The 23740-nt window shown below is 37.5% G+C and overlaps 1 protein-coding gene across 3 annotated transcripts in view; it reads right to left on the bottom strand.

The window, feature by feature from the left end:
* The window catches only part of LOC126298579 (steroidogenic acute regulatory protein-like), a 164096-nt gene that overhangs the window by 114826 nt on the left and 25530 nt on the right, over window positions 1-23740 (bottom strand). For all 3 annotated transcript variants that reach the window (XM_049989950.1, XM_049989951.1, XM_049989952.1), the window contains one exon: window positions 13897-14002. In XM_049989950.1, coding sequence (XP_049845907.1) covers window positions 13897-13993 — 97 coding nt within the window. In that variant the 5' untranslated portion in view covers window positions 13994-14002. The remainder of the gene's footprint in view (window positions 1-13896; window positions 14003-23740) is intronic.

Genomic DNA, 23740 nt, shown 5'->3' with positions numbered 1-23740 from the left:
ATAAAATTTTTCCAATTCTAACAAACTGTTCAAAGTGGCAGCAATCAATTGTGTTCCAATATTCTTGTTGAACATAGTAATAGTACTGTTGGGAAGACAACAACAAAGTGTTATCTGAGCGATTATGATGGATGAAGGTCACTAAAATTTTAGTACAACACAGGTAGTACACAGTAGCTTTTGCTATGGCAGAAGCAGATATTCCTTACAATTTTTTTTTTTATCTTTGCATATCAAATATACTATTAGCCCTTAAGATCAAGTAGATACTTAGGAAATTGTCCAAGTAACAATTGGCTAGAAGAACTAAATTAGACCAGAAGTGATGCTTTCACAGAGGAAACATAATAACTAGGATTGAAATTATGTGATGCAAACCAAATCTCTCATATTTTTACAGAATGTCACTGGCTGCACTTACATGTGTGAGTTAACTCAAGGTTTAAGAAGATAAGCACTTATCAAAGGAGGGCCTGAGAGGCACATGAATGGTATAATAGTAATAGCTTTAGATGTAGATATTGTTACATTTAGTACACGGGTGATAAACCTCAAGCACTTCCAAGGCAGCCAGTAACTGTTTATTAACTACAAAAACTTGTGAAATTTTAAGATTAAATTTACTTACCTAATTTTTGTTTTGTTTCTTTACTATTAATTAATATTGTACTTTAATAATTTTTGATACTAATATAATGTTCCTTTCTTCTAAATTAAGAGTTATTGGCTACCATGGAGGTGTATGAGATTTACCAAGCTTGTACCAGTTGTAACTATACCTCCAACTAAAATAATAATAATAATAATAATAATAATAATAATAATCGCGTGTGCATGGACCTCACTGATAGGAGCATACCACAGTAATCCATGAGTTTATGCATACCTGTGTGAGTTACCAATATTATTTTGTACACCTAGCCTTAAAATTTCAGTTTACATCACATCATTTCAATCCTAGTTACTATGTTTCCACTGTGGAAAGATCATTTCTAATTAATCTCCTAATATGAGTTAGCTGATCTATCCAACTGATGTGTGGACGATTTCCTGAGCATCCATTTGGCCTTAAGGGCTGATAGTGGTGCAGCTGTTTCTTTGATATGCAATTTGTGATAAGAGTTACCTTCAGTCCACAAATTTGGTTTCTACAATTTTTATTTTTTTACTTTTTTCTCAAGCTTCGATGAAATTTTCTACAGTCCCTCTCTTACTGGAAGTAGGGACTCTCAGAACAACAACTGCTGGGACTTTCTTCTCCACGTACATAGATGGGTACCACACTATCCCCTGTTTGAGTCACATGTTTGGCATGTGAGCCAGGACCTATCTGAAGTAGCAAAAGTACTGCACAAAATTAGTATGTCCTTAACACTTGATAATATACTGCACAGCTGCCTCATAGTACTTCAAGTGTACCAAACACATTGCAATTCATCCAATCTCCATATTCTGAGGTGTCCCTCAGAAATCTGGATTCCTGTGATCTAATATACTATATTATATTGTTCATGCCCTATCCAATATGATGCCCTGTAATAGAGGACAATATCTGATGAATGTATCTTGTATATACCACTCATCCCTTGGCAATAGCAGTGAGAAAGATACCCACCAGTAAGCACAGGAAGTAGCTACATTGCATCTGTCACATCATTGTGTTAAAGCATACCAAACAGAAGTGATGCACTAGATGCCGGCAGTAAAGAACATGATAGCACTGAAGATGGCTTCATAATATGACTGTACAACATACAATGGTAGCCTACAGTTTGAAGAACCAACACAGTCAATATTATGGATAATCATCCTCATCCTCATGGAAGGATTCCAAATGAGAGAAATCTTTCCCTTAAGAAGTACTTATGTACTGTTATGGACAGCTATAATCACTGTTTTCCATCAACCACCACTACAACAGCCATGAACACATCACTCAGCAATTCTTGAAGTCTCACCCTAAAAGTCAAACTTAACTACTAGATACAATCCACATTTGCAACTTCCCCTTCAACAGTGTGTGATGTTAGAAAGGTTCATTAAACATTTTTAATTACTGGGGATAAAAAATTATGTTATTTCCTCTTTGGCAGCAAGACATTGTATAGTACATCCTTATTTTCAATCTGTGCTAACAGCAGTATAATTGACAAATATTACAATAATATTCAACTTCATACAAACCCAAAACACAGAGGGACAGAAATAAAGTAAACATTAAAATGAGATAAAAAACATGAAATAATGTTGCAACATAATACCTAAGAGCCCTCAGCAGTTTTCAAAACTGAACTTAAACCCAACTGCTTTCCAGCTGTGTGTGCCCTCAGTAATATTTGAGTCACAGCACACTACTTCACATTCGTATGATACTTCTCATTGGAAGAGATTGAACAAAAAAAAAAAAAAAAAAAAAAAAAAAAAATCTGCCAATTAGTTGCAGCTAAAGGTTTATTTATCCCTTGCTCTAGGTCTCAATGTTTATAAAAATGTCTTCTTCAGAAGGAGTGGGCCTTGTTACATCATGTGGTGGTAAACTATATTAGATGAAGCCAAATAGCTCGTCACCAGAAACATCACATGGACTCCTGTTATAATGTTTATGTAGCCAAGAGCCTTTACCAGTGGGCAAATACATTTGAGCATTTATTCTGCGTACACATAGTGTAATCTGGCTACTATCTTAAGCCATAGCATGTTATGTTTCTGGTTTTTATATCAATTTTATATACAACAAGAGCAGCTCAACTTCAGCTAATGTAATTTACAACCATGCGACGTACCAAGGCCCATTCCATCTGATGAATATATTTTTATAAATATCAAAACCTAGGTCAAGGGTTCAATAAACCTTTGATCTGCAACTGGTTGGCTGATTTTTTAAATTTTTTCAGCCTCTTCAGAGTTGTACAGTTACTAGATCACAGCCATGTTTAATACTTCTTTTCGGTGTATTTTAGTCTCAGCATGAAGCTGCAGTGTGCTGAAACATAGCCAGGATGAAGAAAGGATAGAAAGCACTATGCCATACAATGACCTGGTGATAAACATACTAAGTTTTCTTGCCACATCAAATCTGATTTGATGTGGCAAGAAAATCAAGAATGTTTTATACAATGATATCATTACGAGAAATTTCCCTCGAATAATGACCTGGCAAGTATCCCCAAGAACTACTAGAGTTGGGAAAGTTCTCTCTTACTCAGTCTGCATGTGAGGATGATAATGCACGAGTTCTGTCTGAATGCCATAAACTCAACACCTCCAGAAGACACATAGTTTGTAGGTTCCCAGGGAAACCAAAGCAAGAAACTGCAATATCATGAACACAGAACTGAAGTAACCTGTGAACGCTTCATTGTTTGAAACCTTAACAGTTCCCTGTGGAAATTTTGGTTGGCAGTCTCATTTATAAGGGCCAGACCCATATACCAGGATTTCTAAATGCACTGCAGAGGTCCACAACACTGTTGTTGCCCCTACTATCACTTTTCAGAGAATGCTTTAATATGCTATATTCAGATTTATATGATTGTCTTCTGTAGTTCCAAACAAATTGGGAGGATACTGTCCATGTCCAATTATGAGAGGGATCCTGCCTCTGTTTGGGTTAATATGGCATAGATCCATGCATAAAAAAATGTCTGGGAACATTTCACAAGCATTACATCCAGTGTCATTGTCTTGGTACCCTTGTCACCGGCCAGTTTTCCAGTACTTCAAATGAATTACATTCGTCATGTGGCCCCCAGTAATCTGTATCACTTTCACAATGTCACCTCCCCACAACCAGTAACATGCTACTCTGTACATGACAGTTATACTGGACAGATTTACCCAGAATTTCTAATAATGTTTCTGTTTCTGTAGTTCCAACTATTCAAGTCAATCTTAGAAGGACACCACACTGCATATTTCCCAGGTGTGTCTTTTCATGCTTGTACTGCAGCAGCTGTGCATATACAACATATAATCACAAAGTTTTGACTGTAATCTCAAAAAAATAAGGTTACATAATTAATTTTCATTTGTTTGCAGGTACATGTCTGCAGTCCTGATACACATTGAAATACCCAGACAATGTCTCACAGCATGCTCCTAGAGAAGCCAAATGGTGCAGTTCTTTTTGTCTCAGCTCCTCTAGCAGCCGCATCTACATCAATACTCTGTGAATCCACCGTACAATGCGTTGTAAGGGTATCCTGTGCCATTACTACTCATTTCCTTTTCTGTTCAATGAGCTAACATAACGAGGGAAAAATGACTGTTTATATGCCTTCTTACGAGCCCTACGTTCTCGAATCTTAACTTCATAGTCTTTACGTACAATGTATGTTGGAGGCAGTAGAATCATTCTGTAGTCACTCTCAAATGCTGGTTCTCTAAATTTTCTCAATGTGTTCCTCGAAAAGAATGTTGTCTTCTCTCCTAGGATCCCCATTTGAGTTCCTGAAGCATCTCTACAACACATGTTGTTCAAACCTACCAGTAACAAATCTAGCAGACCACCTCCGAATTGCTTTGATGTCTTCTTTTACAGCCCCCAAACGTTTGAGCCATACTCAAAAATATTTTGCGCTAGTGCCATATATGCAGTCTCCTTTACAGATGAACCACACTTTCCCACAATTCTCCCAATAAACCAATGTTGACCATTTGTCTTATGTATCACAATCCTCACATGCTCGTTCCATTTACATCGCTTTGCAACATTACTGTGATACCATGATACTGTGACATGGAGATTTCAGTATGTTCCAAGACTACAGACATTTACACTAATTGACAAAAGACATAGCTAGCAGCCAACTGCCATAGAGTCTAAGACTGTGCCAATTGTGACAGATGACAAACTGGCCACGCTGAAAAGTCTGGCTATCTGCACAATCTGGCAACAATGTAGGCTGCAGCAGTTTCTGGAGGAAGTCTTGTCTGCTGTTCAAGTTGTTAAGCTATATCTACAACCATGGTCTAGCAGTAAACAGCACACTGAATGCAATGTCTCATGATCAAAACCACTCGTTGCCTAAATTATTATAGCTAAAGTTCTGAGTGTAATGGTAACACAGCTACACTGTATTTCACTTTCTGATACACCAATACTATTTTTGTGAAAGATTTCTCAGCAGACTGTCTGCTTCTGAATGTGGCATGCGTCAGACCTCTCCAGATCCATTTGCTGGCAACCGGCAATTGCTGGCATGGCAGAGCTGTGCTGCCTCACCCTATGTTGAAAGTGACAGCTACAGTTCATCGCTTTGGAGAATATAAAACGATTTACTGCTGTTGAGTGATGCTCCACAAAAAATGTCTCATTTGCATTTCACACTCGATGGCAATAGAGGCAAACTACCGTTTTTATACGATGAGTATAGTATTACATTAATATGCAAGATATGAGTATGGCTCAGAACTAATTTTATGCTGTAATCCAGTCAAAATACTCCATTGTGTTATTTAATGTCATTATTAATACATTACATCTCATTTCTCCTCCTTCTTTTAGAAGTGATTCTTCATCCAATTTTTTCATCAGGAATTCATATGTTTTCACCAGTCCACAGTGAGTAACTGTAGTGTAATGAGTTTCACTGTCATCATTTGATTTCTTATAGTAAATTATGCAATAAATCATGTGAATACTATGTAGTGCATGCTCTACAGCGAAGCAAGCACACACACATTTTTAGGTCCACTTATGAATTCACAGAGAACAGTTGTTGCTTATGTGAAGTGTGGCATTCCTTGAGTATAAAAATAAATTTTCTGTTTCAGTGCTCATCATACACAAGCATTACATAGAATAAGTCATCAAAGTGAAAAGGGAATGCGAAGTGAATTTAGTGGAACAGTTCAGGACCCAAATGAAAGTAAATGCACTGTCACAGGGGTTTGTTGTGTTTGTCTTACATGGCTTCTCACAGGAGAGGTGCAAGCACATTTGGTTTTTATGCAGGGTTATCTTCTGATACTTTCTAATGTTATTTTTAATCTACCTACATGTAAGGCGTTCAATTACATTTAATCTAGAATTCCTCATTTATAAAGCTTTCCAGTGCAGAAGGGGGCTGTTAATGCTGGTGTTACATAATTCCAGCATGGGGGCTGGCAAAGCTAGTGATGTTAGCTTCCGCTCAGGCAGCATATGGCATGTGAAATACTCAGGTATATAATTTTACATCATGTTTACAATTTCTCCAAAATACAGGTGAGTAAAGCCCTTTCTTTGATAGTTTGCAATGACAAATTATTTCAGTGGAATAAAATAATTGGAAATCAACCTTCTCTCATGTCACAAAACAGTACGATATAAAACACTTTGCAACTGTCCGCCCCCAGTAGCTGAGTAGTCAGCGCGACAGACTGTCAATCCTAAGGGCGCGGGTTCGATTCCCAGCTGGGTCGGAGATTTTCTCCGCTCAGGGACTGGGTTTTGTATTGTCCTAATCATCATCATTTCATCCCAATCGACACACAAGTCGCCGAAGTAGCGTGAAATCAAAAGACTTGCACCAGGTGAGCGGTCTACCTGACGGGATGCCCTTGTCACATGACATTATTATTATTATTATTATTATTATTATTATTATTATTATTATTATTACTTTGCAACTCAAAAATCAACTGTGCATACTTGGTTGTGCCACATATAAATAGAATTTCCTGACTACCATAAGAATGCAGAAGTATGTTGGTGGGGGTGGAAGCAGGAATAAATGCAGTTAACTAATTATTCGATGCCACACAGTAACTTGAGGATTCAGAAGAGAAGAAACTGAAAATTATGTTCATTAACACAGAAACAAAACTGTAAATGTGGGCACCATGTAATTCTATGCCTTTGTAAGATATTCATTTTGAGAGCTATACATATAATGCACACTAACTTGCCTGTTCATTGCTTTTGTAATGTCCCCTTCTTGTTTGGCCCATAAATGATAGGAATAACCCAAAACCATACCACAGATGGTTCCTTCAAATCTTTCGAGTCTCTTTTTTAGGGTTGCCTAGTACTTCAAAAGCAGACCAATATGCCTGCTCCCTTGAGGTACTGGATCGAGGCTCATTTCCCAGAATTTCCATGTTAGTTTATGCAGTTGTGTAAATAAAAGTAACAAGAAACCCTAATTTATCCGTTGGTATAACTCATTCGAACAGCAGCAGAACAAAATTATCAAACACAATCTTCTATTTACAATTGCAACACTATAACCAGCAGCTGAGCCAATGGTAAACCATCATTATGGTCACAAATCCGTAACTGACTGTAGCTTCATTTGTTGTGTAATATATTAAGACATTAATTCATGTGCTGTCACATTAAATTTACGATATCAGTGTCATATAAACACAAGAACTTTTCATATCACTGGCTCAGTATGATAAGAGCATATTTGAGAATTTAGCAGGATCACTCAGCACCAATCCCAAAAGTGAGTGAATGATCACAAGATGCCAAAAGTCATCAGCAATACTGCCAAGTCTCAACTCCACTAGTAATATGGAGAACTTCATGGGCAGCTCACAACGTCCTCACTGCTATCCACAACCTGCTCCAAACAGCCCTTGGTGGAGCTGTGCTACCAGGCACTGAGCTAGGGGATGGCTTTAAATCAACATCAGACTACACTAGTGAAAAATACAAATGAATTCCACACTTATCTTATTCAGCCTGTGATGGGTACTTATTTTAACAAAACTAAAAATGCATGCAAAACGACCCTGTCTAAAATGTCAAGAAATCTTAAGATACTACGCACTGTTCACCTCAAACAGATTGTATCTATGTCTGGTCTTACACAACTAGAATATCACAAATACCACCAAAATATGGAGAATTATGGGTAATAGACTAGTACATCAATGCCAAACAGTAATAAATCAAACTGTAGATTCACAGGTAAAAACTGAACGTATGACTACTTAATCAGAAACAAAGTAGAAGAAATAGGCAAACTGTGCTGTTGTGCATTTTCCTACATTTTCCATCTCCAGATCCACCACAGGTAATGGATCCTAACAAGCTTGTTCATTGCCTCCGTGATTTATGCCATCTTGTTTGTGACCGAGAAGATGACCAAAATTCAGATTCTTGCCAATGACAGTTGCTTCGAGTCTGTTCTAAGAGTTTCTCTTGTTTTGTTGGTGATATGAGATGGTATTCGCACAGCGACAGTGGCTACACCTGTGATGCTGCTAGGATGCTAAAGTACTAGCAAAATGAAGTGATAAGAGAGAGCTTTTGCATCAAAATTGGAACTGATTTCCAAAGCAACTAGCGTTTTAGAAAGTGAGCACTTTACAACTATATGGACAAGCCACTGCTGCAGTAAACACACTCATTACCATAATCGTACATGACAGATAGCACGCAACATGGAAAGTGAGAGAAGGAGAAGCTTATGCATGAAACAACCTTTTATGGAATAGAAAACTTTACTTTATTAACCCAATGTGAAACATTATGTGAAAATTAGTCATCGAGCTGAAAGGGAAAAGTCATGCAAATTTAGCAGGACTAATCAGACCTACATCTGCAAATCATTGTCATGACAACAGAGTTGCCAAACAATGCCAAGTAATTGACTTATACACTGAAATGTCAGACATGTATGATACTTCTCCCCTTAATACAACAGAAAATTTACTTTTTTGATGTAATTAAATTTACACTTGGAGTGTTTGAAATGCAAAAGCAGTGGATGTTTCAGTGTTGCATTAGCTAGCTCTTTTCAGTCTCTTACTTTACATGCATCACTTCCTAATTTTTTGACAGTGCCTTCATTCAAAAATGTTGACATTATTCATTTGGACAAACTATGACTTCTTTCTTGCATGCTACTTTTTCAATACATCTGAATACACAATCCGGTGGAGGAAGGAACAGGCCAACAACTGAGTACACTATTCAAATTTCTTTGATGTTTTTTGGAGCTTACACATTGTGGAATGAATAAGGCAAATATTCACAAACTTTCAAACACACACTAATTCTTATCATAAACTTTATGTTGATGAATAACAAGCATTATGGAATCACCATCTTTTAAATCAAATATGGTTGTGTGGGAATGAGGCAGTTTTTGGAGATAATATTAATAATGCAGGTAATGGAATCAACAGGCTAGTGGATATGATGATGGGTTGAGATGGTGTGTTGAACAGTCATAGATATTTAGTATTTAAAATGAAGAGGATGTCACGTAGTTTAGAACATCATGTATTAATACATGGTGGACAGGATGGAGTAACTTAAGAAACCACTGCTAACTTAGTTTTGACCAAAAGTGGATACGAATGTTTTCGGTACCTGACGGCTCACATATAAAACAAATGCAATCACGATAATTGTGAATAAAATGAGATATTTTTCTAAATACTAACTTTAAAAGAGAATAACACTGAGTTGACAAAAGCTCCCATCATCACCCATGCTGCTAAATATTAATTTGGAAATAAAGTGAGTTTTATTTACTTTAATAAATCAAAACTAATTTGAAAAACAGCATCACTAAATCAAACATAGACAACAAAATGTGCAGTAAACAAAAACAATGGATAATGAAAATTAATGGGCAGAAAAAGTTTCAGCATACTTCACTTGTTTGTCTCTGACACAGCTACCATGAATAAAAAGAAGAGTATCAATATTGGCCAGGTGTAAAAGTGATTTCTGTGTGGAGAACACAACCAGTGGAACTAAAATTTCTTTCAGAATCTGAGCAGGATGATTGTATGCAGAATATTTTTTTTCTGGCTATCTTCCAGAGTGTCATAAAATTTTGGCCTGTTGTTTTTCAGTAAGAAGCCACATTTTCTTACAAAGTTACATTATGGAGTTTTGAATTATATCCCTCTCCAACTCACCTGTTGAGTTAAGACTACCATCAATATGTGACCACAAAGCAAACTTCCTTATATTCACAGGTAGTGAACATTTTGTGGAATTTGATGAAAGAATTCTCTCTTTGTGACTCGTACATGCCTCTTTCAGCATAATGCTTTCTACCTGATTGGGGAAGTACTAAAGCTTCTTAACACATCATTTTGCAAATCAGTGTCAATATGAATCCTGTTGTGAATATAAAAGTGTACTGGAAATAAACCCAAATGTTCTTTTGTTGAAGATATTTGAACTATTTCATAGAATTTAATGGCTCCATCAAGGTTGTTCACATATTAAAGAGTGTTCTCAGATATTCGGTTATTCTTTAGGCAAGAGAACACCAATATGACCCTATGAGGCCTATATTCACTTCTGTGACCAAACTTGATTTTGACTGGCAGGTGACAGGTCCCTCTGGAAATAGCTACTGGGTGCTGTTAATATAGCAATAAATTGACTGTATCTCTTGCCTCTGCCACAAGTTGAGGCCTCTTATTTTCAGACATTATTTTTAGATGATGAATTGGCGGTCACAGAAAAGCTGTTAGTCCACGGTACCTCTGAACAATTGACTTTCCTTCTAAGTATAAATCTGAAACACTTGCATAAAGGCTCTATTTCAGGGGCTTCTCTACCCTAAGGTGCCTGACTAAATTGCTGTAATGTCATCACATTCCACAACAGAAGATGCACTGTAAGTGATTTCTCCAATTCTAATTCCTTGGGCACCTCCCTCATCCTTTAAAATGTTCACTATAAATTAAATGCTGATGTACACACATAAAAAAGTTTTGCATCACCCCAGTTCCCAGAACTCCTGAAGATAGATGTTGACTGTGGATACTTTATCAAAGACACAGCCCCTTTGACTGTTCAGAAATGTCACTAACCCCCCTCCAAAGATGTAAACAACCATGCAAGAGCATCACCTATTAGATGGAGGGGGTCCAACAGCCAATCAATTCCAGTCATTCCATCAGCAAGGAAGTACACTGTTCATGTTGTCTGTAGTTCAACCATGCCTAGACAGTCAATACCGCGGTTTGATAACATCTGCATTGTTACTTTGTGCCAGGAAGAGCTCTCAACAAGGGAAGCATCTAGGCATTTTGGAGTGAACCAAAGTGAGCTTGTTCAGACATGGAGGAGATACAGAGAGAAAGGAACTGTCGATGACATGCCTCACTTAGGCTGCCCAACAGTTACTATAGCTCGAGGAACCCCCAACTGCAATGCCACCATGTTGGACAATGCTTTTCATGCAGCCACAGGACATCGTGTTATGACTGAAATGGTGTGCAATAGGCTGCATGATGCACAACTTCACTCCCGCCATCCATGGCGAGGTCCATCTTTGCAACCAAAACACCATACAGCACGGTACAGATGGGCCCAACATTACGCCAAATGGACCATTCAGGATTGGCATCACGTTCTCTTCGCAAATGATTGTCGCATATACCTTCAACCAGGCAATAGTCCGAGATGTGTTTGGAGGCAACGCGGTCAGGCTGAACGCCTTAGACACACTATCTAGCGAGTGCAGCAAGGTGGAGGTTCCCTGATGTTTTGGGGTGGCATTGGGTGGGGTCGATGTATGCCACTGCTGGTCATGGAAGGCACTGTAATGGCTGTACAATACATGAATGCCATCCTCCGGCCAATAGTGCAACCATATCAACAGCATATAGGCGAGGCATTTGTCTTCATGGACGACAATTTGCGCCCCCATCGTGCACATCTTGTGAATGACTTCCTTCAGGATAAGGACATCGTTCAACTAGAGTGACCAGCATGTTCTCCAGACATGAACCCTATTGAACATGCCCAGGATAGATTGAAAAGGGCTGTTTATGGACGACACGACCCACCAACGACTGAGTGATCGTTGCTCCGTTGAGGAGTGGGACAATCTGGGCCAAAAGTGCCTTGATGAACTTGTAGATAGTATGCCACGACAAATACAGGCATACATCAATGCAAGAGGATGTGCTGCTGGGTATTACAGGTACCAGTGTGTATAGCAATCTGGAACACCACCTCTGAAGGTCTCGCTGTATGGTGGTACAACATGCAATGTGTGGTTTTCATGAGCAATAAAAAGGGCAGAAATGATGTTTATGTTGATCTCTATTCCAATTTTCTGTACAGGTTCCGGAATTCTCAGAAGAGAGGTGATGCAAAACTTTTTTGATATGTGTATAAGAATTAGAGGAACATATGTACTATGAGAAGAGAAATTAGTTCATTCATCAGCATGATAATGTGCTTCAATCCATCCTGTTTCTCCCTTATAAAAGAGCTGTTTGCACTAGGTCAAATACTGGTTTTCTGCTGATTTCAATATAGTAAATACATATTCCAGTGAGTATTGATGGACTGTTCCAGAGTTCTATCACAAGCATTGAGAAAGCAATTTTTTTTGTGTGTGTGTATGCGACTTGTTTTGCAACAGTCAAAACAGCATGCACTTGACAGCTGATACATATACACTCCACATTAAATGCATTTCAAACCAATATATTTAGCATATGGCAGGAACAATTCAATCATGAACAATCATGCAGTGTTGCAATAATGATGGCACCTTGATCAGTTGTAAAAGTCATATCTTTAAAGTAGTCTCTTGGGTACCAAAAGACATAAATTGTCACAATTCACTTTGAATGTTAGTGCCCATTTTTGGCTCACCTGTAAACTGGGCCACAAACAAAACAAGGAATCTGAGGTTACAGTCAACAAAATAATATATGTTAGATAATGGTTCCTTCTTGCAACACCTGTCCACATATCTGCTGTAGCTGGGTATTCACGTTTTGTTATGTAGGCAATTACCTCACATGTAAATATATCTCTCATGCTTTTAGAACTTCCTGCCATGTGTCGCAACAAGGTTGTCGGTATACTTTTCCTTATGTCACTTCTATAGTTCCGTAAGACCTTTTAAGTTTCACACACACATTACCATATCAATAATCTACTGAGACAGTTTAGATAGATGTTTCTTGTCAACACAAGACACCTGTTTATTAGACATGCAAGGACAGCAAGAAATGTGTGAAAGGCCACTTCACCCTTTAGCATGAGCCTACAGTCACTGTACACTGAAACAGATAATAAAACTACCTTTCTCCCATCAACAACTACTATAGGCTTAAGTACTGTCCAAATTGAACTTTTAGGATTCATTTCAGGCTCTGTATTTCTATATTCACCACTGATTCACTTTTCCTTTTACTTCCCTTTTGCTTTATATGCTGCCTTTCCTTTGCAAACCATGTTTAGTTTCCCCACTCATTTTTTGTGATTAATAAAGTGGAAAAGTCAGTGATAATGTAAATTAGCCTTCACACTCTGCTGTACCACTCCACCAATCACTGCCCTTCTCACCACTGAAACTGTAGCTCACAATGACAGTCAGTGTTGCCACAAGCCCAGACCACAATGGTTCTTGCATGCAACGCTGCCTGGCCTGTGTAGTGACAGTGTGCGCTTGCTTAGTGTATTGAAGTATTAAATGGAAGCTACTTGGGCTGGCGTAACAATGTGGAAGTTAGTTTCTGAAATCCCCTCACACTTCTTTCCAACCGCTGACACACGAAAATAGGTTTCAGGTTGCAATCATTAATAAAATCACCTGCAGACACTGATAGTCAGGAACAACATTCCAACTACATTAAAGTTCGCAGTTAAGGTATCCAAGTGGCATGTGTATTATGCACTGTGTGCGGTACGGGATACTTTCTTGACTCTTAGAATGGGGCGCCTGGAGATCTCTTTGTGTATCCTTTGCATAAATACAGTCTCTCTATCTCTCTCTCTCTCTCTCTCTCTCTCTCTCTCTCTCTCTCTCTCTCTCTCAAATCAGATTTTCTAGACAATGCATAAACATTTTCAGAAGTTCCAATAGCTTGGCTATGACTATTATCCCAGCAAACTAAAGAATCTGTCCTACACACTCCCAGTCTACTACAAATAACCAAAATCTCTGTATGCATATTTTTACTCACGAGGATTTGGTGTACTGTGTGACCGGCTCTGGTTTAAACTGGATAGACTACCTGTCAGCAGAGCCTCTGCTGCTGAACGTATCTCCTGCTCGGCCATGTCGCACTTCTGAAACAGTGTTTCAAACACAAAGATCAGGAAGGATGAAGTGCTAACACCTTAACATGATATAACAAATAAGCTTGCAATTACATCTGAAACAGAATTACTACAGCTGAAAAAAATACGCTGAATTACTACAGAAACTGTGATGGGATGTTACCAAAACAGAATTAAACTACAGCATACGATTCCGTAGATGCAACAGGCTGAATAATAAATATATCAATTGCAAAGCAGGATTAAAATGCAGGGCAAGCACTCACTCTACCAAAGAGTTTACAGGACAGACACATGCAAACTTGATAAAAAATGAGGTTACTAATATTTTCATACAGCAACCTCCTGCAGGTATACTCTATTCTTTCCAGAATGTAACCAGAATGACATTTACTATGTATCATAATGTCTAATTTAATTCAGACTTTTTACTGTGTCCAAGTTTCAAATTACTACAAGAGCCACCATTCACAGTGTTCAGAAGTCAACTTGAATCTTACTTTGGTTTCTCAGCTTATCCTTCAACACACATATAAAGGATGTGAATGCAGGTTCTCTAGGCAAATGTGATGATGAATTTTTTGCCACAAGTCAGCCAAGTAACATGTTCATTTTGGTGTGCTGTTTCGACAAGTTCCTTACTTATCATCTGGCAGAATAAGAAACTTCCCAAACCTTCCCAAAACATCGACCGGAAACATTTCCCAAGAGGAATTGATCAGTGTCGAAAGATGTGTGCTGAGAAGTCACTGCTACTGTATTAAAACATTATGTGTTTGTTTTTCCTACTCATCTGCATTAGCTTTCATTTTTCTACATTTAGAGCAGCTGTCATTCCTACTCATAGATTTCTGCTTCTGTGTCTGTTCTGTTCTGTTGGACATGTGACACCACTCATATCTATAATTCTATGGGTGCAACAGCTGTTTCATGAAAAAGTTTGTGTGTGGATGCACAACCAGCATCTGAACTCCTACAGGAATAAGAAATCTGCAAGTAGTATGTTAATGGGCAGGGGTCATTGCACTGGGGTGAGCAGGAAGTTGAAAATTTGGGTCTGACAGAAAGCATGTCCAGATGGCTGAAGTGGTTAAGGCAACCGCTCTATAGAAGGAGAGCATTCAGGTTCAAGTCTTGGCCTGGCACAACTTTCCAACTCTTACCGTTACATTTCCACAATGCGCTCTGTGGCTGGACATCATTATTTCCTTCCTATCTCTTTCCCATCCTGTTTCCTTTCTGTTCCTTTCACCTTAATTTTTCAAACATTAAAATGAACTGAACATGCAACTTGATGAAACAGATGAGATGTTAAGGATACATCATTGCTTAGACACACTGGTTAAACAAGTCAGCACTTTACTGTGTGCCACAACTAATTCAACAAGCTTATGTTATGCAACAAGCTTATGTTATGCACAAATGTCAGCCAACAGCAGAAACAGACAGCAATGTTTTCCTATGTGTGATCATACGACAGTATTATGCAAAGATGTTCTGAGAATTAACATTCATGAAGGGCAAGCAATACTGGATTTAAGTAACACAGAAGACGACTATGGTATGTCTCCTCAAATCATACGTTCCTTTCAAGGTATTCCACAATGCAGTCATCAGAACCATGACCTACTAGGCCTGCAATAAGAGCTACCAGTTCATATTTTTCAAGTCACTGAACCAGACAGAGATGAACACAACACAACAAAATCAAAGAGTAAATTGACTATCAGATGCAGGTGCTGGATGAGTTGCACACATTAAGGTTCTGTGTCATTAGATTTGTGATGCATGGCAGAAAAGTAAAAAGTTTTTGGAAATTTCCAAAATCATCAACAATCTGGTAAACTGACAAGGTGTGGAAGGGATGCTGTAACAAAAGAATCAACTGAAAATTTAATATATATATATATTAAAAACAAAGATTCCAAGACTTACCAAGCGGGAAAGCGCCGGCAGACAGGCGCATTAACAAAACACACAAACACACACACAGAATTACTAGCTTTCGCAACCGATGGTTGCTTCTTCAGGAAGGAGAGGGAAAGACGAAAGGATGTGGGTTTTAAGGGAGAGGGTAAGGAATCATTCCAATCCCGGGAGCGGAAAGACTTCCCTTAAGGGAAAAGAAGGACAGGTGTACACTCGCACACACACACATATCCATCCGCACATACACAGACACACCCACATCCTTTCGTCTTTCCCTCTCCTTCCTGAAGAAGCAACCATCGGTTGCGAAAGCTAGTAATTCTGTGTGTGTGTTTGTGTGTTTTGTTAATGTGCCTGTCTGCCGGCGCTTTCCCGCTTGGTAAGTCTTGGAATCTTTGTTTTTAATATATTTTTCCCATGTGGAAGTTTCTTTCTATTAAAGCATTCAAAACAGTGATAAACATATATAAATGGCATAACCACAGATTTTTGTAATCAAAATTATTCTAAAATTGATGAACTTCAAGTTTTATTTTCAGAATGTTCAAATTTAAAAGCTGTATGCTTAAACGAACATTGACTGCCAAAAGACAGTATAGGGATTCTAAACAAACTTGAACATTTTACAGTTTCCAGAAGTTTTTGTAGAGGTACTAGATCCGGTGGGGGCTGCTGCATCCTTCTAAATGACTCAATAAATTTTACAGAGAGAACCAAATTCAATAGTTTGAATGAGGAAGGTAATTTTGAAAACTGCACTGTGGAGGTAATTGATTTAAATACTGTAATTGTGTCTCTGTGTACAATTTCTGGAAGTGCTGTAACAAAATCCTTTTTATTCAAATTTCAATGTTTATTAGAAAGACTTCAGAAAGACAGAAAGAAAAAATGTAATTGCAACAAACTTGAATATAAATGTATTAAATAATAATAATGACACTGTTTATTTTTGTGACTTAATGCAGAAATATGCTTTTAATTTTAATTTCAATGAATGTACTAGAAGAAACAGCCACTCAGAAATGTGTATTGACAATATTCAGTTTGATAATGAAAGTAAATTCTGTTTAGATTTAGGCATATCAGATCATTCAGCACTGCTCATAGAGCTTCCAAAAATAGGGAAACCAAAATATGTGAAAACATGTTTTACAAGGAACTTTAACAAAGAGAACGTAAATGTATTTTTTAACAAACTAAGAACTATAAACAGGCCTCTAGATAACAGTGTGTCACGTGAAAAAAATTTCAAAATATTCCTAAACTTTTTCCTAGATGTTTCCAATGAAACTCCCCCCCCCCCCCTTTAAGCCTGCCAACATAGAGCGGCCAACAAAATAAATTGGATTACATCAGGAGTAAAAGTTTCTAGTGTCAGGAAAAAGACAGCTTCACAATGAGTTAAAACATAAGAAAAATGCTGACTTTTTGGGGTATGTAAAGAGATATAAGAATACATTCAAAAACGTTGTACAGGCAGCAAAAAAATTGGCTAACAACCAGCATATTAGTAAACATGAAAATAAATCAAAGGAAATTTGGGGCGTTGTCAAATTTGAATTGGGAGTAAAGCACAAGTGTCAACAAACTGTCCAAATTAAAATTAAAAATGATATGATTATAGATCCTTTTCAATTGTCAAACTGTTTCAATGATTTTTTTTTTATAAATGTGGCAAAATCAGAAGTAGATATCACAGCCCACCAGGACCAGGTAGATGTCAACTTTGTAAAGGTAAAACAAAATGCAAGCCTTAAAACATTCAAAAGAATTATTCCGAAAGATGTAAAAGATGCTATAGTGTCTTTAAAAAATAAGAAATCAGCTGGGTGGGATGAAATTCCATCCTCTGTAGTCAAGGCTGTTTATAATGTCATTTCTCATCCATTGGCTAAAATTATTAATAATTCATTTGAGGAAGGATATTTCCTGGATGTGTTAAAATATGCTGAAAAAAGACCATTGTTCAAGAAGGCTCACCAGATGACATGGAAATTACTGCCCTATTTCCCTGCTGCAAGTTTTTGCTAAGGTGATAGACAGGTTTGTTGCAAAACATCTTGAAAAATTTCTTATAGAAAACAATATTATAGTTAGATATCAATTTGTTTTTCAAAGGGGGAAAAATACAATAAATGCTGTCACAGAATTCACTGAAAAGATAAGCTCTGCTTTAGACATGCGTAAAAATGTCACAGGTATTTTTTGCAATTTGACCGAAGCTTTTGGCTCAATCACTTACTACTTCTACACAAGTTAAAGAGATATGGAATCATGGACAGAGCATGGGTCAAATCTTATTTGTCAGAAAGAAAACCAAGAGTTATTCTAAATTCTCGGACTGGAAAAAGATTTGTACAGGGGTCCAGCAGGGTTCAATTTTAGGGCCTTATCTTTTTCAGTTGTACATAAATGATTTACCATTAAGCACTTATGTTAACTCCATTTTATTCCCAGATAACACCTCGGTTTTAATTGTAAATGGCAATTTAGAACAAATTTACGATACAATGGAAAATATAATGGGAAACCTACAATTATGGTTTCAGCGAAATGGATTAAAACTCAATGTCACAAAAACACAAATAGTGCAGTTCAGTGCTAAAACATCACCAGCATCTCCCATAACAATAGTGCATGGTGATCAGAAAATGACTGAAGAAAATTATGTAAAATTTCTAGGTCTAAATCTTGATAAAAATTTAAATTGGAAGGCACATGTAGACTTCTTAGCAAACAAACTAAACAGCCTAACTTATGTGATGAATGTCTTATCTGGTTCCACCCTTATGGACATCAGGAAGATAGTCTACCAAAGCTATTTTGAAACTATAATTCGATATGGAATAATTTTCTGGGTAAACTCTACAAACAACGTGAGATTACTTACACTTCAAAAGATAATCATAAGAAGCATATGTTTAGTCCAAAAAAGGACATCATGTTGCCCATCATTTAAAAACAATTAAAAATACTAACCATTCCTTCTCTGTACATCATGAAAATTTTCGTTTTCATACATAAAACCCCAAACTCACTTAACAATTTTCATTTCAATCACAATTACAGTACTCGTCACGCGGTTTCAAACTTCCCTTGTTCAAACACTATTGTACACAGGATTAAAAATTTACAATAAATTAAATAACACAAATCTGTTAGCCATGGAGTTTGACCCACTAAAAAGATTGTTATTTAATACACTAGTGAAAAAATGTTGTTATTCAATTGAAGAATTCATGGAGGACAGTTTGGCAATTTGAAAAGAAACAATAAAGTTTATGTATTGTATAATAAATTGTTAATATATTGTATGAATTGTATTGCAAGCTGCAAAATGACCATAAGTGTTATACAAGTTCTTGCTAAATTGTTCCTGTCTAAAAATTCAGAAATGCATGTTTACATATGTTAATTATTATAACTTTTTTTAAAGAAATTTGAAACATCTCCAGTATAAAAATCTTTGATTTGTAACTGTAAATTATGAGATGAATAAACTACGTTCTACAAAGTCAACTTCTGACTAACGTATTTTAGCTCATGCATAATCAAGATGGCATCACACATAGCTAGTGGTGAACCACTGTTAAATTTCTGACTCCAATCAATTTTCAGTGTACAGTGTGTGAAGAAAACAGTTACAAAAGGTATTCAAATATGCCCGCGATACATATGTGGGCTCATCTAGCTATATATTTGATAAATCTGTCATGTGGATGTGGTTTACTAGCTGTAACTGCCAAAAACTTGCAAACACCAGTGCCGAGTTGCAAGAATCCCTGACAGAAGCACTCAGAAATGAAGTTTCAGAAACAGAAAATCATTCATGAACATACGATCAGTGTTAACACAATTCAACGTTGATTACTATGAGCAGGGCGAAAACCACCAAGAAAGATGTGTTAGTCCTAAAACTACAGGTTGTTTAGTCCAAAGAATAGAAATTTATGGTGCATTCAGAGAACAAAATCAATCTTCTAATCATGACAAATGTAAATTCAAAGTAAAAGTAGCACGGAAATTGGTGACTGGGAAGATAGTGACAAATCTCCAACAAAAGTGGATGTCTTCATATATATCTGTACTTTGCAAAGCACTGTGAAGTGAATGGCAGAAGGCAAGTCACATTGTACCAGTAATTAGAGCTTTCTCCCGTTTCATTCATTTATGGACTGTGTGTGAGAAGATTGCTTAAATGCCTCTGAGTGTGCTGTCATTTTGTCTTCATGATTCTTACAGAAGCAATACATAGATGATTGTAATATATTCCTAGTTTCATACTTAAAGTTGCTTGTAGAAATATTCTAAGTAGGCTTACATGGAATAGTTTGTGTTGATCTTCAAGAGTCTGCCAGTTCATATTTTTCCACCTCTCCTTGATACACATCAATCAGACAAACCTCTGCCCATTTGTGATGCCCTTCTTTGTATCTATTCAATATCCCCCGTTAGTCCTATTTCTTACAGGTCTCTCACACTTTAGCAATATTCTAGGATAGTCAAACGACTGTTTTGTATGCATTCTCATTTCTCCTTTGTAGACTGATTGTACTTACCCAGTATTATACCAGTAAATCAAAGACAACCACCTGCATGACCTATGATTGAGCCTATCATTTCAGGCCATTTCATTTCCCTATGAATTGTTACATCCAGATATTTTTATGGCTTGGTCAATTCCAACTGTGGCTCACTGGTACTACAGCCATAGCTATGCTTTTTCATTTTGTGAAATGTACAATTTTACATCACTGAACTTTTTAAGCAAGTTTCCAGTCTTTGCTACTCTTTGAAATATTTTCAAGATCTAACTGAATAGTTGTGCAGCTTCTTTCAGATAGCATTTCATTACAGATAACTGCATCGTCTGCAAAAAATTTGAGATTACTAATAATATTGTCCACAAGGTCATTAAAACACAACACAAACAGCAAGGGTTCCAACGAACTTCCCTGGGGCACACCAAAAGCTACTTCCGTGTCTGTCAATGACTATACATCCAAGACAACACGCTGCATCTTCTCTACTAAGAAATCCTCAATCCAATCACATATTTCGTCTGATGCTCCATATAATTGTACTTTTGATAATAAGCATAGATGGGTTACTGAGTCAACTGCTTTTTGGAAATTGATAAATGCTGAATCTACTAGATTGCTTTGATACATGGCTTTCAGTATGTCATGTGAGAAAAGTGTAAGTTGAGTTTTAAATGCTAGATGTTTTCGGAATTCATGCAGGCTGGCATGGAGGTGGTCACCTTGTTCGAGATACCTCATTATGTTTGAGCTCAGAATACGTTACAAAATTCTACAACAGATGGATGTCAGGACACCGACCAGGAGTTTTGTGCACCACTTCTGCTACCCTACTTCTAGATGGATATGACCAGTGCTTTCTTCCAAATACTGGACAAGGTCTTTTATTTGAGCACTCTACTACAGTTTATAGTTAAAAGAGGGGCTAACTAAGTCACAAATTCAGCATAGAATATGATATGGATTCCAACAGTCTCCAAGGCTTTGTTCAATTTTAACAATTTCAGCTGTTTCTCAATGTCACTGACACTAATATCTATTTCGCCCATCTTTTGAGTGGTACAACAATTAAATTGGGGCCATACTCCTGGGGTTTTTCTTCGTAAAGGAAAATTTTAAAACAGAGTTAACCATTTCTGCTTTTACTTTGCTGTCATCAATTTCAGTTCCTGTCTCATCCATGAGCAGCTAGAAACTAACTGTAGTGTGACTAACAGCCTTTACAAAAAAACCAAAATTCTTTCTGTTTTGTGAAATATCTCCTACGGTATTAACTGAAGGTTTCACACATTGCTCTCTTGACAGTCAAATGCTTTTCATTCAGAATTTCTCAATCTACAGCCCTACGTTTTGTTTTACACACATTATGCAGTAGCCTCTGTTTCTTTCTTCACATTGACTGTATACGGTGGAGGGACCCTTCCATTATGAACTGTCCTACTGGGTACATATATACACAGTACATGGTCAAATACTCTTTTAAACTTAGGCCATAGTACCACTACAGTCTTCTGTCCTGGGCTAATAGTTTCAGGAGCCTCCTTGTGATATGACACCCTTGGTTCTTTATCTAGTTTACAGAAGAAATACATCTTTTTACCAGTTTTAGTTCTTCTTTATACCTTTGTAACCATTGTTGCCACAACTGCCTTACGTCACTGATCCCAGTTTCAATAGGGACATCCTCAAAGAGGTCATGACTATTTGCTGCCATTAGATCTAATAAATTTCCATCATGTGCAGGGTCCGAAATCATCTGTTCTAGCTTGTTTTCAGAGAAGGCATTTATTAATGTTTCACAAGATGTCTGGCCGCAGTTACCACAAACAAAACTATAATTATACCAATTGCTTGTTGGGTGGTTAAAGTCTCTACCAATAATTACAGTATGAAAGGGGTACTTACGTACTAGCAAACTGGGATTTTCCCTCTTAAGTTTTAGAATACATCAGGAGGTGAGTATATATACACTTAAATTTTTCCCAAAAATCTCACTGCTGTCAACTTCAGGTTTTAGCCAGCTTTATCTGCCTAGTATTATGTGAGCTTCACTACTTTTTAGTAGCCCTTCAAACTCTAGCATTTTGTTGCAAATGCTTCAGCAATTAACCATTAGACTTTTAATACCCTCACCTGTGAGGGGCATTTCTTGGGAGCTTACATTGATACTTCCACACCTCCCACAGCTATCTGGATTGGATGGAGAGCAGCCTAATCGAAAAACCCTTGTGTGCATCCCACACAGAATCAGCTACCAGGGTAGCAGCCTCTGACATGTAGTGCACACCTGGCCTATTTAGGGGAACCTTACAGTTCTCAACCCTATGGCATAAGTCTAGAAGTCACAGAACCTTCATAGTCTCTGGTTCAAACCTTCCACTCGACTCAGAACCTGGGGGCCACGATCTTTTCTGTGGACAATGGTTCAGATTGTGAGCTTCTCTCCCAGTCATTCGAACAATCCACGTAGGACCTGTGTGTCCAGATGACAGACATTGTACCAAACTCTGCAGTTGGTTTCAGCCCGTTTCCTCAATAGCCTCTACACCATTCAGAATCATACCCCAAGCATACAAACTGAGTACACATGGAGTTCTTTCCCATCCCTTCCCTAAGGGGTACCATCATTTGCCATACATTTGAAATGCTGATGATTAATAGTCAGCACATTTCCAAGTAGGTTGGGTGAGTCTCACTGACTCAGTTTGGGCTTCATTGGAAGACAGCACCTTGATCTTGTTGGTTAGGGGGGATGGATATAACAGCCTAAATTCTTCCTGGCCCCTGTCCCCACGGAACAGGATGCCTATACTTACTATTGACATGCCACTCACAGTCAAGTGTAGGAGAAGTGATAGATCCTGTATTTATTCCAGAAGGTACAGTATCCACAGGAGAGAGCAGTAATTAAAATACCTTTAGTTTTCTGGTGCATGACAGGAAAAAGTAAATCACACATATAAATGAGTACCACAGAAAAATCACAAAATACTTGTTCGAGGAACACAAAACTCCATAGGATTTTTGGTAACGAGCCTCAGTCCCAGGACTAAACTAGCTTAAATAACTGCAAGTATACTCCCTGCAAGCTCTAATTTCAAGTTACAACAATTAGAATCAAACAATGTAGTTTTTCATCACTGTGTGAAATCACTAGTTAGTAATGTCATGCAGCCTAAGAGAACGTAAACTACTTCAACAGCTTTGCCTCGTCTAAGACAGATTGTTCCTTGGAAAAAAAAGGAAGAAAAAGACGAAGAAGAAAAAGGAAGAAAGA

Source organism: Schistocerca gregaria, chromosome X (genome assembly GCF_023897955.1).
Source record: "Schistocerca gregaria isolate iqSchGreg1 chromosome X, iqSchGreg1.2, whole genome shotgun sequence".
Lineage (NCBI taxonomy): Eukaryota > Metazoa > Arthropoda > Insecta > Orthoptera > Acrididae > Schistocerca > Schistocerca gregaria.
Note: the sequence above shows the minus strand (reverse complement) of the source record. Positions and strands in the feature narration are given on the sequence as shown.